The sequence below is a fragment of the Typopeltis vanoorti genome, chromosome 8, assembly GCF_054136105.1.
Source record: "Typopeltis vanoorti isolate ZY-2024b chromosome 8, IOZ_Tvanoo_1.0, whole genome shotgun sequence".
NCBI lineage: Eukaryota > Metazoa > Arthropoda > Arachnida > Uropygi > Thelyphonidae > Typopeltis > Typopeltis vanoorti.
Window position 1 is genome coordinate 150,443,966 of NC_143556.1, and position 18,517 is coordinate 150,462,482.

The following is an 18,517-nucleotide window of genomic DNA, read 5'->3' on the forward strand; positions in this document are numbered from 1 at the left end:
TCTCCCCAGTTTTGCATCATCAGCAAACAACTGAATATTCTCTCCCTGAAGTCATTCCCTATATCATTAATATACAAATTAAAGAATAGTGGGCGTAGACTGAAGCCTCCGTAACTCAGTCGGTATAGACAAAGCCCTTTGGTCGGAAAGACCTGGGTTCAATTCCTGTCCATGACGTGAGGAACCTTTATCTGGTTTCTCTCTGGCCACCAGTCTCATACAGAGGTAGGGGATTTTTTCACCCAGAAACTCAGGTTTTCTATCTCCCAGAACAGGCAAACTCGTCCTGTGAACACACGCATTTACAGACATAGGACACTCTGGTAGGCATAGAGCTTAACCACTTTATCCTCAAATTGGTTGTGAAGTCCAAGAATAGTTGGAAGGTCGTGGGCACTTAAATGCCGATTAGGACCACTGATGGATGGATGGCCATAATACTAAACCCTGAGGCACTCCACTAGTTATTCTCATTCTCCAAACTTCCACTCCACCATATACTCCTCTCTGGTGTCTGTCAACTATCTCCTATCCCCTTATTCATGCCACCAGCTTCATATCTATTTCCATTTGCTCCAACTTTTGTAATAGTTTTCACAAATTTCTTTGTGAAATCCATAGTATCATGGATTAGCCATTTCCTTTACCTTATTCTGCTGTCACTATTATAATATGTGAGTAAATTACTAAGGCAGGCATTCCTTTTGCAAAGCTGTGCTGCTCAACATAGAGAATCATATTCCTATCCACGCATTTTCTGGATTTTACTTTTAACCAACTTTTCTATCACTTTAACCAGCACTCCATCTTTTTTACCATCTTTCCACTTCCTTGGTACTTTGCCAAAGATTAAACTTTGTCTCTGAAGCATTGCCATTTCTCTTGCACATTATCATTGCTCCAACATGCCATCCAGGCCCACTGCTGTTCATGTTAATATTTTTCAATATGCTGAGTACCTCCAATTCATTGACTTTAATTCTCACATCGGTCTCTGTTAGATCAGCAACTGCAAAAGTTCCACCTGGATGATATAACCATGCAAAGTGATCACTTAGTAACTCAACTGTATCTTCTGCTTCTGTTACCTTCCTTCCATTAGCATTGATTAAAGTCAATCCTTTCCTAATCAGTTATGGAATTGAAAGCTGAGTTATAAAAATAAAAAGTGCATTGAAGACAGAAAATCACAGATATAACTTTCCTGAGACAGATTAAATCAAAGGCTGAATCATATTAAAAATGAAGATATTGGAAAGTAACTTGCTATCATTAACACATAAATGTATGAGCAGATCTAATCTAAGGTAGTATGTCACATAATAGAACCAGTGAGGTAGGTTATCAAAATAGGTTTTGATGCCAAGATGGCAGGAAAAAAATCCAGAGCAGATCATAGTCTGGGTGAATTAATGCAGTTAATAGTATTGTAGAAAATTGGATCATATTGAAGCCTTCACAAATAGCAAATTAATGTGGAAGAAATTTAATGTTAAAGAAGTTAATAATGATTTAGATTTAATGATTAGTACTATTGTGATATCCTCTACATCCTGGGGATAAATATCAGAATAAATAGATGGTCATCCATTGTTGTCACTGAACAAACAAATGAAACAAGTGTATGCACATTAATAGAATGCTTCTGAAGACCCTCCATATAACTAGGCCATTTATTAAATCAGTTGGTAAAATATTGAAGACCACACATTACAGAACTGAAAGTTCTGTGACTTATAGATGTGGAGAAATCCTGACAGAGATCACAGGTTTATCGGGATGGAATAATAAAAAAAAAAAAACTTGAGTAAAAATTCGAACTTTAGATTTTTTTAAAATATTTAATATGAAAACTTTTTACTTTTGAGCAGCTTTGTTTGATAGATGTAATTTTATCATGTATGAATCCAATGTAAGGCTAAAAATGGAGTCATTTGATTCAGGTCATTGTAACTGTCATTATTCTTTTAATTGTCATTTCTCAAAAAAAAAAAAAAAAAAGAAAAAAAAAAAAAAAAAAAAAACTGAAATTTATTACAAACATGTCTACTTGTTTTTAGGCATCTGGTTCAATTAAGGAATTTCCTTCTGCTGAGAAATACAAAGGAGAGAATTTAATGTATGAACCTTGTGATATATTAGTCCCAGCTGCTTGTGAGAAGGCTCTTACTAAGTTAAATGCTTCAAAATTAAAATGCAAGGTATGGATATTTTTTCTTCTTAAAATTTCTTTGTTTGGATTTCAGGTGTCATATATAAATATGAGCACAGTTATATCACCCTAATATGAGCACAGTTATATCACCCTGAGTCAACATCCAACCACTTCTGGACCAGAGTTTGTAATGTGTTATGTAGTGATTTTTCTGCCATCACATCATCTGTGATGACAGGAAAACTACTTCCTACCCCTGGATTTTATATATAACAGTTGCAGCTCAGTTAACAAAAATTATCAAAATCACTTTTTGTGTCCTCAAATGGTGTACAGTATAGCTTTCTGTCGGTAGTCACATTTCAAATGTTTTCTTTTTATTTTTTTTATATACACAATATGGGTTATAGAATCCATAACACACATCCAGTTAATGCATGGGCAAGAGTTAAAGGGGAAGGAATTTATTATAGAGTTCTTGAAAAGTTGGCGATTGCTATTTTTTTGGGAAATCTTCATAAGAATAGCTGTTGTTCTAGAGCAGAGGTCGGCAACGCAGTGCCCGCAGGTGCCATGGCGCCCACAATGAATTTTTAGTGCACCCTCAGAGAAATTATTATAAACTGCTTTGGAGTTCGCAGCAGTAATTTTGCAGTGTAGATCGCAGTATATCTGAGAGATACATTCATTACTAGTATGTGCTAAAATGCAAGAAAACATAAAGAAAAAACACTGCAAATATAATACATGATGGTACAAATTAAGTGAATATTGAATCCAACATTATTTCATAGCCAAATGTAGAAACTACAAGAGTTTCGTACTGAATATATAGAAACTAAAAGTTTTGGCGGATGTAAGCATAAGTAATGCCTTGTGAGCAACTTGTAGTAAAGGTGGAGCAAGCTGCAGACCTGATTCCTTAGTATTTTCCATAAATGTAAAGCGCATCTTGCAGAGGGACATGTATGATAAATATTGAATCCTGCATTATTTCATAGCTGAATATAGAAACTACAAGAGTTTTGTGCCGAATATATAGAAACTAAAAGTTTCGGCGGATGCAAGCATAAGTAGTGCCTTATGGGCAACTTGTAGTAAAGGTAGAGCAAGCTACAGACCTCTTTCCTTTTCCATAAATGTAAAGCACATCTTGCAGAGGTCAGCAACCTTCTTAATATTAAGAGCGCAATATAAAATTTGAAAATTACGGAGGGCTCATGACATAAGCATTTTTTCTCGCTTTTCAGGCTTAGAAATTCTATGATTAGTTGTTTTTAAGAAAAATTAGATTTCAAATTTTAACATTATTTTATTTATCTCGCTTTTACAACATATTTTTGTCACATATGACTGAATATAAAATACCATAAAAATTAAAAATAAAAAAAGTTTATTTTTAAAAATAAAAATAAATTTATTTTTTAAAAATAAATTCATGTTAACAATTAGCATGTATCTGTCAGATCAGATGCAAGCGCCTTGCTTTATCAATCATAATGGCAAATGTATTTGTTTATTATGCAATAATAGTGTGGCTATTTCTAAAAAAAGTAATATAGAAAGACATTTCAAAACCATTCGTGCCAATTGTAATTTTAAGTTTAATTATTTAAATCAGGAGGAGTCAGCAATGCAGTGCCCACGAACGTCATGGCGCTCGCAGTATTGTGCCCTTCATATTAAAAAGGTTGTCGACCACTCTTCTAGAGAATAGAGGGCAGAGGAAAAGAAAAAAGAGGACAAGCAGGTATGGTGCATTTGAAGTTAAACCATCACAAGAAGTTGGGCAGCTGCTGATGAATTCCAGAGAAATGAAGGATGTCAGTTCAGTGGAACTTCACTTGTGGAAGCACTCACAGAGGAGACATAAGGCAGAAACCATCCATTGAGAAAGGATGTTGAGTTCTACCTTCATCTGCTCTCTTAAAGATCAACTTCATCCTTTTGCACATCCTTGAGTGTATAAAGTTCCCTGCGCCTACAGTTTGGCCTACTTTGGACAGACTGGTAGATCAGTCAACATCCGCCTCAAGAACATTAAAAATACATCCGTGATCATCTTTGTGGTAAGTTGGGACTAGCAGACCATACTCTGGATATCCCTTTATATAGAATTAAATAGAGGACATTGGTTTTACACAGAAGTCACTATAGGTTTGAAAGACTATTTTTAGAATCAACATCTGCTCTGAAGCAACCCCCCCTCAGAAGTAGGGTTCCATTAATTTGTCAAAGATCTGGAAGGCAGTTGTTCTGAGATCAGATAGTATGACTTCTCCAAATTTAACTTTGCAGTTAACCTAGCCCATAGAAGGTGCCTTGTTAGTAAGTTCAATAAAATAATTAATATTTTTCCTCTCTTGGTGTTGTTTATACCATGAAGCACTGTTATGAATAATAAACAATACCTAAGCATTTTGATACTTCCTCCATTGTTGTTTCATTCAGTTTTATTTCTCTTTTTATAAATTGCTACTTTGAGAGCTCTACTCCTCCAATAATATGGAATTTGAAATTCTGATCATACTTTCTGAATTAGTGTATCCAAGTAAGACATTTATACCTTAATGTGTGTCATTTTTCATTGAGTGCCAATTATTCCTTCTACCTTTTCACATTTCAGGTTTTGGATTGCTTTTCTTACTTTAAGTATTAATATATATGTATATATATTTCTGATTGCATTTCTATTGCTATTTTTTATCACTGTTCTGTCACGGACATTCAGAATGAATATCTTCAGTTTTATATCTCCTGTCCTATCAGTGTTCCTAACAGGCACTTCAGCACCCACAACCTTTCCAAGTATTCTTGGACTTTGCAAACGCAAGTGTAACCCATGGATAAGGTGGTTAGCCCTATGTCTCCCCGTGTCTTCTATGTCTGTAGATGCGTGTGTTCACAGGGCTGGTTTGCCTGTTTTGGGGGGACAAAAAACCCGAGTTTCCAGGTGAAAAAAACCATACTTTTGTATGAGACCGGCTAACTCACCTTTTATCGAAAGAGACCAGGTAAAGGTTCTTCACATCACTGACGGGAATCAAACCCAGGTCTTTCTGACCAGAGGGCTTTATCTGTACCGACTGAGCTACAGAGGATCTTAGTTTTGTTGTTCAGTGAACACTTTATTGGAGTATTTCATCCTGGAGAAATAGGTTTTAATACTAGAGGGATAGGGCAGGTTCGAGGTTTAGAGGTGCAAGAGGAGAGTGTGTGTGTTCCAAATGCTGAGTACTCTGGATGTCAGTAAAGCTGTGGGACTGGATGGTATTTCACCACGGGTTTTGAGAGAATGTGCAAAAGAGCTGACAGCTCTGTTGACCTGGTTTTTCAATGAAAGTCTGGCTATGGGAAAGGTACCCAGGGAATGGAAGGAAAGTAAGATAGTGCCATTGCATAAGGGTGGCTGCAGACTGGAAGTGTCTAATTATAGGCCAGTTTGTGTGTCATCAGTAGTTGTTAAGATTTTGGAGAAATTAGTGAGGGACCATATACAGTGTTGGGCAGATGAAAGTAATGTTATCTGTTAGAATCAACGTGGATTTGTTAATGGGCGCTCTTGCTTTAGTAATATGATTGCCTTTTATAATAAAGTGGCAAGTGCATTTGATGAGGGAAAAGCATATACTTTTGGATTTTGCAAAGTCATTTGATAGGGTACCATATGATAAACTCATAATTAAGTTGCAGCACATGGGTTTAGATGTCAGGTTAATCAACTGGATTCAGGATTGGCTTTTAATTTTTTTATATACACAATATGGTTTATAGAACCCATAACACACATCCAGTTAACCAATGGGCAAGAGTTAAAGGTGAAGGAATTTATTATAGAGTTTATAATATAATTTTAAACTGGATTCAGGATTGGCTTTTAATTTTTGTATATACACAATATGGGTTATAGAACCCATAACACACATCCAGTTAATGCATGGGCAAGAGTTAAAGGTGAAGGAATTTATTGTCGAGTTCTTGAAAAGCTGGAAGTTGCTATTTTTTTGGAGAAATCTTCATAATAGCTGTTGTTCCAGAGAATAGAGGGCAGAGGGAAAGAAAACACCATACACAATTCTGATAGGTATCAGAGAGTTGTGTATGGTGGGGAAATATCAAGGAGGCAGAAGGTTACAAGTGGACTTCCACAGGACTCAGTCCTGAGAACTGGGACCTGTATTTTTAACCTTTATATGATGGTGGTTTAAAATGTTTTCATCCTAGCAATGAAAAAACGAATTTATAATTTCAAAATTATTTTTATTTTTTAACATAATCTCCCTTAAGACCGATAAATATATTCCAGAATGCTCCAGTGCCATTATCCCGTCCCTGTAGTGGTTCTCAGTAAAATCTGCAAAATACCCCTCTACAGCTGCAATCACTTCTTGATTTGAAGAAAAACGCTGACCAACGAGGAAGAATTTTAGTTTTGGGAAGAAATAGAAGTCAGAGAGAGCCAAATCTGGGGAATAGGGTGGATGTTTCAACAATTCATAGTGCAGATCCCTTAATTTTCCCATTGCCAAAACACTTTTATGGGCAGGTGAATTGTCCTGATGAAAGGTGATTTTGTTTCTTCTGCTCTTTTCTCACAAATTTTTTCATCTAGTCTGGTTAAAATATGGAATAATATTCTCCAGATTGTTTTACCCTTTTCAAGATAATTAATAAACAAAGTGCGTTTAGCATCCAAAGGCACTGATGCCATGACCTTTCCTGCTGATGGAACCGACTTTGTCTTCTCTAGCACGGAATAACCGGCTTCTGTCCACTGTTTTGACTGCTGTTTGGATTCTGGTGTGTAATGGTGAATTCAAGTCACATCAGTAGCCATAAATCGATGAACAAAATCAGTTTTATTCTTGTTAAAATGCTCCAAGCACTGTTCAGAGATTTTCATATGAGTGCGTTTTTGACATATCTGACCTTTCACCAATTGCAAATTTCACAAATTTGTCTTCATGCAAAATATATCCTACATGTTCTTTTGAAATGCCTATAGTCTCAGCAATTTCATGCACTTTGACTTGCTTGTCATCCAATACCATATCACGTACTTGATCAATGATTTCTGGTGGTGTTACACTTTTTGAACATTCTTCACGTGGATCATCTTCAAGGCTGGAATGGCCACGTTTAAACTCAGCAGCCCATTTCTTAATTGTTGAAAATGAAGGAGAAGAGGAGTGCCCATAAACTTTTATGTACTTCGAATAAATTTCTTTTTGTTAAACCTTCTTTTACAAAGAATTTTATAACAGCACGATCCTCAATTTTATCCATTTCAAGGGATACAGACAACACTTTTGCTTCAGACAGCTGTATAAAACAAACTACTTAATAGAATGACTTGGAATTTCACACACATGCTTATGACAGATTTACTAATTTAGAAAATAAAATCTTGCCGATAGTGTCGTCATCTATGGTCGAGGCCGAGAACTTTTCTAACCACCCATATATCAATGACATTGTTAATGAGTTGCAAGGGAATATTCAGTTGTTTGCAGATGATGTGAAGCTGGGCAGGATTATTAGTAATAGTGCAGATGTGGTAGCCCTTCAAGAGGATTTGAATAAACTGAACAGATGGGCAAATGAATGGGGGGGGGGTTAGGGTTTAATGGAACAAATTGTCAAGTCTTGAAGTTTGGGATACATTGATGGGTGGCTGCATACTCAATTGGAGGAGCTGTATTGGAGGAAGTACAGAATCTGGGGGTGATTGGTAGAAAACTGAAATTCAGGGAGCATATTGCAAAGATGGTGAAGGTAACCGAGAGGATTTCTTCAATACTGAGAAGGATGCTGACCTGCAGAGATAAAAGAGTTATCATTCCCTTGTATAAGACTCAGATCATACCACACTTAGAATGTTTTCTCATATTTGGTCCCCAGGATTTGAAGGGGATAAATTAACTATGGAAAGGGTACAGAGGCAGACTGTACATTGTACAGTCCTGAAACCAAAAATGGTTTCAGGACTGTATAATGTTAGTTATGAGGATTGGCTGAAGCAATGTGGACTGCAGAGTTTAGTGGATAGAAGGAGAGGTGATATGATTGAGACTTTTAAACTGTTGGGAGGCAGTTACAGGGTTGACACTGGGGAGTTCTTTCACTTGGTGGAACAGCAGGAAGGAACAATGACAAGACGGCATCCCTGGAAGTTATGAGAGGAAGCTGTGAACAAGAGGTTGAGGAGCGGTTTCTTTGTGTGGAGGGTGGTTGAACCGTGGAATGCATTACTTGATAGAGTGGTGAGAGCAAGAAATGAGTTCAAGGATTGGTATGATAAACTTTGTGTTTCCTGGGAAGGTCCTCCCACGATGAGTCTCTTGACTCCATGGAGGCCTGAATAATATCATCATCATCAAATTCCTGACATGTACCCTCAAGGGGTGTACAGGATATAATAGTACTACATGAAAAATTTACATCATTACTAACTTCCTATCTACAATTTTCCTCCAAATCAGTCTGTTACTTGTCAAGACTCCAACATTATCAGATCTTATATTTAAGTATAAAGAGCTAATAAGATTCATTTCTTTATTAATTTCTTCATTTCTTCATTAATTTAAATAATCAGATCTTATATTTCTATCGTCTAAGGCACTTAGTCACCAGAGAGTAAACATCACTATCAACAATGACATAGTCAATGAGACTTCATATTCCTTGCCTCTTCTCTCCATGTGAATTTATGCACATTTTTTTGTTGAAACATAGTGTTAGTAATAACCAGTCCATGTCCTGATCAGAAATCCAACAGGTATTTGCCATTATTATTAGCTTTGCTCTTTTCTCCAAATTTTCCCCAAATATTTTTGTATGTCTGACAATCATTTCCTACTCTGCTATTTAGATCCCCAACAAGGACCAACTTTTCCTTTTTCATTGTGTCAGTTGCTTTCTCTAAAGCATCCTTCTACCTTAGTAGAAGGGATTTTTAAGGTCACTTCTACCTTAGTAGAACCTTCTGTGGGACCATAGGTACAAATAAGTCTCATTGTCCAATTCTCCATTCTGATATTTGCCCATATGACTCTACTTGAGACTGCCTTCCATTCAAGAAGATTAGCCTCGTATTTTGTGTTGAATGCTATGGCTACTCCTTCTTTTCCTTGATTGTCATTGCCTGAATATAACATTTTGTATTTATTACTCAGAAAGATCTCACCAGTTTTTGTCTTTTTTGTTTCAATCACCCCTATTATGTCGATCTGGTACTTATCTAATTCCTCAGCTAGCTCCATTTCTTTGCCATTCAGGCCTCTTATGTTGACAGTACCGATCTTTAACTCTGGTGATATTGAGTTGGGGTGTGCTTTCAGATTTGTTCCAGTAGCTGACTTTTCGCTGTTTGCCCTGGTTCCCTGGCGAAAACAATGTGAACCTTGTTTAACCGGGTGACACCCCAGCCGGCATGAAATTTTGTCATGTTGTACCATCATTTTGTATATTGGTTTAAGCCAATAAGAATACAATTTGGTCGGATAAATCCCAAATTGCCAGCCCATCCTTGTTCGTTCAGTATCCAGGTAGATACCCAACAGGGTGCATCACGAGAAGGTGAGGATTGGAGATTAGGTCTGAAGCTCTGGTCGGTTCTGCACATTCCTTTAAAGGCTGTGTGGAGGTCTCCTCTCAGTTATACAGCTTTGACCTTTAAGCACCCAAGGTAGGCAAATCCTCTAGTTCCTAGATCATTTGTCTGCTTTAATGATATTAATCTTCTTTACTCTTACTAGTCATTATATGACTTTGATTTTGCTATTTTTATTCATAGCATAGTTCTCTTACATTTTTCACTGTATTCTCATAGAATGCATGCATGCAGACTTACTTTCTAGGACTTCTTCATTTCAGGCCTGTCTCTTTAATTTCTTGAGTAGACAATGCCTTTGAGATTTTACTATCCTTGCAAACAATTTTATCACATGATTTTTATGCTCTTAAAGAAGGATATTAACAGATTTACTAGTCTGTTCAAAGTAGGAAGGTTGTAGGCACAGAGGAACTCCAGGATGTACGAGAGGATTAAGCTGGGTTTTTGGGAAACAGATGAAAGCTGCTAGCTGAAAGTTTGGTTTGAAAATGGTATTGCAGTTATATTTGGAGAACTTTTATTTTCTCCTGCTTATCCGGGATGTAGATTTGGAATAGTGTTGCTATGATATAGTGTTTTTGATTTAGGAAGAACAGGGAATGATATGCAGTGTTTAATCTATTTTATAGTGGTTGTAGCCATTGGATAAAGAAATATTGTCATGATACCTCAGTTCAGTATTAAGAGCTGTTCATTAGAACAAGTATTCCCAGTTCTGTGTATATGTGATTTGTGGATGCTGTGTTTTGGGATGTGAATTGTGTGACTACTTACATAAGTACTTTCCTGCTTGTGTGGGGTTTCCTATAAACAGAAAAGGATAATGAACGATTAGATAGTCATGTAACTAGTGTATCCAGGAAGAGAAGACAGCTGTTAATTTCTTTTTTTTGTAGTAAAGTGTATTTTTGCTTGGTGACTGTTTAAATGCACTAAAATATGTGTAGTCCATAAGACCACTTAAGAAGCAGATCATCTACGTAGCATAGACCGCTGGTCAATGTGTAGCATTGGTTTGTAGTTTCTTGGTGTTTCCAACCTTGTCTTACAAATAAATAAATAAAATTAAAAAAGAAAACTGAATTTCACTGATTCAAATAAAAGGAGTGCCAGTTTATTTGGAGAAGATTCTTATATTTCATGCAAATTTTTATAGGATTGCCTCAACACTTTTTCATTTGAAAAATGTATATATACATTGCTGTGTCATAATTTCTGTTGTTGAACCAGTGCTTGAGTTTCAGATGGGTCAATGAAAACTTCTGTTTTTTTTTGGAAGACTATAAGAGAGTGCTAGCAGTTTCTCACGATTCAGATCTACATCTTGTTGGATGGGGAGAGAAATTCTATCTGCTCAGCCAACCATCCAGGCACTCTTTGTTGATTGATGCAATGTTGGGATAATTAGATTACCAGTCCATATGGTTAAGTGCATATAAGCTCATGCTTTTTTGGCTAGAGGAGATGAATCAGGTAATAATTTTTTTTTTTTTTTTGGGGGGGGGGGTATGCCTTTCAGAAAGTGCAGAAGTTACTTTGAACTTTGTTGCCAACCAGCAAGTACAAGTAAAGATAACAGTGTTATTGTATAAGCACTTATCTGATCATACCGAGATATTATAAGGAAACGATATAGAAATCCAGATGCTTCGTACAAGACTAGCATGGATGCTGTTTGCATAAATGGTCATTTTCCAGGTGAGGTATGCTAGATATTATAACTTGTACAGAGTTTAGCCTCTTGTAATCAGTTTCCATGGAGTTCTGGAAATGTTACTAAAGTTTTTTTGTTGGCATAAACATCCTTGGGCCATCACTAAAAAGATCTGTTTTCTTATCTACTTTCTGCTAAAATGAAGCAATGAAAGAATGCTAAAAAGAGCTTTATAGTGCTTTCATTGAAGATTAGCATTTTCTGTCCTTTCTTTCTTTCTTCTTTTCTTTCTTCAAGCGCATCTATGAAATGGCTCATTCATAAAATAGTAAATTGCTAGATAGCAAGATCCACTTCCTCTGAAGGAAGTCTTCTCAGAGGTAAGTTCTCTTAAATTTTTTATAGCCATTATGTTAATTAAAAAAATTATGTAAATAATAAAGCTGTTAAATCTGTAGAATATTATTAATTTAAACTGAATGTTCCTTTGACATGTTTTGCCATCTTTTTTTGGTTGATTGCATCTTCAGGAAGATATTAGAAACAAATGGCAAGAGTTGAAAAAGCTACAAGATTTCTATTGCAGGATGAAGTATTAACCACCATACATATTACTTAGTCCATCCTTTTTATTGAAAAGTTGTCTACCCAAAAGTAACCTCAGAGCATTGGAGAGGAGCACTTTAAGAAGTTTGCACGACAATGTTATTATTATTATTATTTAGAACAGGGGTGGGGAACGTCTGCGGGCCATATAAGGCCATCTACATCACCAAATGATTTCGTGGGCCTTATACGGCCTGCAAAATCATTTGGTTTGGCTCTGCGAAGGCAACCGCAGGCGGGACTCGAAATTCAATAAATCTAGGAGCTTTTTTCATAGCAACATAAATTTATATTAAGTGAATCATAATAATGATGTAAATTTTGAGGGACAAGCAAGGAACATCCATTATGGGATAGACAGGACACATACGAGTACATAACAAGAAGACCTCGAGAGTCGATGGTACAAACATTAGATATGTTCCATATCCAAGATGCAGGATTAGAACAGTGATCAAAGCAAAATAATTGCATCGCTGGCGACACACACATACACTGGATAGTTATTAAAACTTAAGTGGTGTAACATCCTACAAATTGCAACTACAAAGAAAAGAAAAGTTGATGCAAAGTGTCGATCTTTCCAAGAGAAATTGACAAATGATTATTTTTTTTGTTGAAGTCAAAGGCAAACCTGTGTGCCTAGTTTGTGGCGATGCGTTAGCAGTAATGAAAAAAGCCAATCTGGAGCATCATTGCAGTTCCAAACAAGCTGCTATCACTAGGCCTCATTGTGACAGAGACAACATTATTCAGACAAGTTATGTAGTATTTGAGCTAATTGCAAAGCAGCTGAGGCCACATGTAGAAGAAGAGTTTGTGAAAGAGTGCATGGTGGCTGTTGCAGAGTTGTCAGCACCAGACACAGTAAAATTGTTTCAGAGTGTTAGTTTGTCTCGGAGAACCATCTGAGATTGGATTACTGACTTAGCACAAGATATTGAAAAAACATTAAAGGATTCTGCAAGAGATTTCTAATTTTTCTCTTTGGCTTGTGACGAGACAACGGACATAACAAATACTGCTCAACTGGCCATTTTCATTCGTGTGATAACTGCAGAGTTTGACACATGAGAGGAACTGCTGTCACTGGAAGCCATGCATGGCACTACAAGAGGTGAGGACTTGTTTGAGTGACTTGTTTTATCAATGAAAAAACTTGAGCTAACATTTGAAAAGTTAAGTGACCTTACTACAGATGGAGCTCCAGTCATGGTGGGTTCACAAAAAGGGTTAATTTCATTTGTCAAGAAAGAACTGAATCGTCTTAGTCTTGATCCAAGTGATTTAATTATATGCCACTGCATCATACACCAGGAAAGTATCTGTGCCCAGTGGTTGCGGCTCAACAACCTTGCGGCAAGAGACCAAAAGGCATGGCTGCTGCTGCTTGGATAGGCTTCAAGTTTCCTGCTTTTTGACCATTCAAATTCTGTTTTGGAATCATTGATAATTTTCTTGCATCTGTTTTGGGCTTCAGTATAGGCACTGAAGGGGGATGGAGCTCTTGATTTGAACCAGTTGTGGTATGCCTGATTTTTCATTTGTATAGCCTTGGCACATCTTTTGGAGAACAAGGGTTTAGATAGGGGGACGGCAGTCCAGAGAAGTGTGGGGAATGTTTTCATGCCAGTGAGGATTACTTTGGTGATATGTTTGGTGCATATGTTTGTGTTGGAAGGCTGGAAGCAATAATCCAACCATGGGAATGTGGCATAGAAGTTGCAGAGACTGTCCCATTGGCACTGTTATAATGTCAAACCACTCTTGTATGGGAGTGTCTGTGTAAGCGTTGTCATATGGGGGAGGAGATGAGCACTAGGTTGTGGTCAGAATTATCGGGGGGGGAGGAGCTCACTACATTCATTGTATATTTGGAAGGGTCATTAGTAAGGAAGAGATCTAGGGTATTTCAGGAATGATTTGGGTTATCTGGTATTCTGTTTGGCTTGTGAACAATTTGTGCAAGGCCATTAGTGATGGCAAATGTGTCAGCATCTCTGCCTGCAGGATCTGTACAACTGGAAGAAGAAGGCCAGTTGGTGTTATTGACATTAAAATCACCCAGGAGGATGATTTCACTGTTCGGAGAGTGGGACTGGAGAAAATAAACTTTTAAGAAGAGGAAATTAAAGAGATCGGAGTGGTTGGTGGCATTAGGAGACTATAGAGACAGCAGATAAATTTGACTGAGTGGAGGAGAGATATTTTCAACCAAAGAAGGTCAGAGTTGGGTGATTCTAGGTTAGGAACTCTCTGGCTGGGTATGTCAGAATGGATAACTATACACTGTACAACTTTCAACTTTTGCCTCAAGGGTGGCATCTGTGACACCCTTGGGGCAAAAGGCGTTACATAGTGTACAGCTGAATTTGCAGAGCTTAAAAACACTAAACTCTAGACACAAACTCACTTCCAGACAGTATTGAATGCCTATAGTACATAAAGTATAAAGTAGACATCCTACTCTATCCTATAGTACAGGGGTGGGGAATCCCCTCACCCGCGGGTGAAATTTCGCCCGCAAGTCTCTTTCAATTCGCCCCTTTGCTGATGTACTCGTATGTACATGTAAATAAAATTTTATAATAATTTATTATAATTAAATTTATTTAAATTTAAATATTTAAATTTTACAAAATCAAAGATAACTATATTACATAAAATATGATAATCATATGTCTGCAACCATCAAATCGAGACCACCCGATTAAAATAAAAAGAAATCAGGAGCATTTCTTGCGGACAAAGTTCAGACTTCCTCTGATTGGTTGCTTCCCAATTACCACCACGATATTTTCCCGCGTGTCAAAACATATTGACTTTTGACTTTGTTTTTCTCGTGCAGTATTACGAGTACTGCATGAGAAAAAAATTTGCCAGTTGCCCACAGAAGTTTTTAAATTAGCATTTTTCGCCTTTGATACTAAAAAGGTTCCTCACCCCTGCTATAGTAGATAGCAGATGCTCTCCTGCATGTCTTCTTTCAAAATAAATGTGAAAACTCTTCATGTCTGACATTGAACATCCAAATTCCTTCTTAAAAAATTCATCCCATTTTGTAAAGAAATTTGCATATAGAAATTATTTGATCAAATATATTAACTAGCTTAGATGTAATTTCATTTTTCACAAACATCTCTGTTGAAGAATCAGTGGATAGATGTTTATCTTTGCAGACCTGTTTCCATTACAAGCATCTTCCATCATTGCTTTCAATCCTTATTTCTTCACTTGGAAAGTAAGATTTGACTTCTAGTAATGGGCTTACCTTTGCTGCCTCCCTAGCACAGACAATCCTAAAATTGCATGTCTGATGGAGATATATGTTGATGATGTATTTATTATCTGGAAACAAGACCTCAAAGATCCCAGAAACACCTCAAAGATTTTGTATGTTTCCTGAACAGTTGCCAACAAAATCTCAAATTCACATCACAAATGGAGAAAAGAAAGGAAATTATTTTTCCAAGACATCCTAATGAACAAGAGAAGTGTTGGAGGATTAACATTAGTGGCCTATGGAAAACAAACCCACAACATTAAGGTATCTGCATGCAAGCTCTTTCCACCACCCTATGAGCCTTAAATATGCTTAAAGATAATGAAATTAAAGGAAATGAAGAACTTCACATTCTAGAAACATTTTTCACATTCTAATTCCCTCAAAATGGCTACTCGAAATTGTTGAATAAATTGTTATTTTCTGATAGACTGTTCTATGATAACCTGGAAATCAATTGCAAAGGTACTTCCTCCTTACCATACGATGGCAGCATGTCAAGACATATAGCCCAATTATTAAAACAGTCATTGTCAGCAAAGCCTTCCAACCAGTTGATATCTTACAAAGCTTCTTATTGTTTCTTTAAAGAAAGAAAGACACTGTTCCATTCTGTAAACACTCTGGACTATAAAAGATCCCTTGTTCCCATTGAAAGGTGTACATTGATCAAACTTGGAAACAATTCAAAATCTGGAAAAAAAAAAAAAAAAGAAAAGAAAAGTGCATAGATGATGTTCAAAATAAGAAGTAGAATTATGCCATGCATCCTTGCAGAACATCACACTGTAAATTTGCAAGCTGCCTCTGCATCTTATTTAGAAGAAAATACATAAGATGGCAGAAAAAATGGGTTTAATAGGTTGGAGATTTTGATACAAACTAGTTTCGTCTCGTTAACTGGTGGCTTCTTCTGGGCCAGATAAATCTACACATAACAGCTTAAAAACAAAAACGAGCTTAAGTTACGAATTAATATATAACTGAAAGATGAAAAAATATCAAATTCATAGAATTTTTTTTTTAGAAACCGTTACACAACGAAGTCAATGCATCCACTAACTCCACATTTATATAGATCGCCAAAAGTACACAAAACTGATGTACCTCTTTGTTCCGATTGTAGATGGAATAAACTCCCCAACTTATTTGTTATTCAAACATCTTGCAAGTCTTCTAAAAGCGCACATTAGAAATACAGACACATATATATCAAAAATACATAATACTTTATTGAAAAGCTAAGATATTCTAGCTAATTTAGATGTTCTCTCTTTATTTACGAATGTCTCAGTGAATGAAGTTATGACCCTCATAGACAATGTTTCCTCAAGACATTGCTCAACTTTATAGACATTACCTTAATTCGAATTTCTTCAAGTGGAATGGAAAGTTCTACAAATAACTTTCAGGTCTTGCAATGGGAAGTCCTCTATCTCCTCCATGTGCCGACTTATTTATGGAAAAGTTCAAAAACGACATCTTCATATGGATCCAAAACCATCAGTGTGGTGGAGATATGTTGATGACATATTTATAATATGGAAACATAGTGAGGCAGAACTATATGATTTCCTAACTTCCATAAACTCATTTCACCAAAAAATCAAGTTCACCTTGGAACTTGAAAATGAAGGAAAATTACCTTTTTTGGACATATTAATTACAAAACATATGGATGGCAGCATTGGTCTAAATGTATACCGCAAGCCGACCCACACAGGCTTTTACCTGCATTTTGCCTCATCATACCATATTTCACAAAAATTAAGCATTATACATTTGCTAAAAAACAGGGCAATCTCTATCATAAGAGAGAACAGAGTATTAACAAACAAATTAGATTTTATTCTCCATACATTAACAACCAATAGATATCCAAAAAAAATAACAAAAAGTACTTTTCTCCAACCCCTCCCAACAGCAAATCCAAGAAACTCATCACAAGACTTTTATTTCCATTCTTTTTGTTGGCACACTTTCACAAATTGCCAACCTGCTAAAGCCTCACAACATTCAAGTTGCCTTCAAACCAATAAAACAGTACGCAATATGTTACATTTACCTAAAGACAAGAATCCTTTCAAATAACATCCTGGAGTTTACAATATTCCTTGTTCTTGCAGCCTGAATTACATCAGACACAGTTCTAGAAGTCTAGAAATAAGACAAAAGTAGCACATTGGAGACATAAACAACAAACAGAGAGGACAATTCTGGTTTAGCTTTCCATTTTTCCAACACTAACCACAACATTGAATGGGATAAAAGTACTATGCTATACATAGAAGAGGACTACAGTTCCTGCGACATAAAAGAAGGCACAGTAGTTATCTGCTTGCAAGGTACCTGAATAAAAACCAAGGTGTGATCCTTTGCGATATCTGGAAATCACTCATAGGATCTCTCAACATATTAAAGTTCAACTTCACAGCCAATTTTAGGACGCACCTGCTTAACAATGACTGATCAAGTGCTAACATCCACACTCCACGAATTTGTGTAACAGTTTCTATGAATTTGATATTTTTTCGTCTTTCAATTATGTATTAATTTGTAAGTTAAGCTCGTTTTTGTTTTTAAGCTGTTATGTGTAGATTTATCTGGCCCAGAAGGACCACCAGTTAATGTGGTGAAACTAGTAGGCTAATAGTTTGTATCAAAATCTCTGACCTATTAAATCCAATTTTTCTGTCATCTTATGTAATATATAGTTTTTGAAAAAACATTTATCATTAGAAGAAAATACTTTTGCCAGAATGTTCAAGAAGCCATCGGAGATAATTTGTTCATATTATTGCACATAATTGTTTATGTAGTTGATAAAAAGTCCTCATAGTTGAAACAAAGTAGTTGAACAGTCTGATGATTCAATACTTTTTCACTTTATAACGAAGGATAAGTCCCAGATTTGGCTTCTTTTACTCAGCACACTAAATAGAAACCAAGGAATTATACTTTGTGATATCTGGAGCTGATTAATTAGTGTACATTCAAGAACTATTATGCCAGCAATCACACACAGGGATTACACAACAATATATAAACTTTGCATGATGTGCTTAATGACATACTTCTACTGAACTGTCTGTTTTGTATCTTTTGATTTGTAAAATAATAGCTGTTTAATGCATATGAGAACTTTTTTGTTTGTTTCTAATACATTCCAGAAGATGCTGTTAACAAAAAAAAAAAAGAAGAAGA

General features: G+C 36.2%; 1 protein-coding gene across 2 annotated transcripts in view; it reads left to right on the top strand.

Moving 5' to 3' along the window:
- The window catches only part of LOC150104424 (glutamate dehydrogenase, mitochondrial-like), a 214,610-nt gene that overhangs the window by 124,702 nt on the left and 71,391 nt on the right, over positions 1-18,517 (top strand). For both annotated transcript variants that reach the window (XR_016548701.1, XM_090397011.1), the window contains exon 6: positions 2,061-2,201. Coding sequence is in view for 1 of the 2 variants with exons in the window: in XM_090397011.1 (XP_090253137.1) it covers positions 2,061-2,201 (141 nt within the window). In the remaining variant the exon portion in view is untranslated. The remainder of the gene's footprint in view (positions 1-2,060; positions 2,202-18,517) is intronic.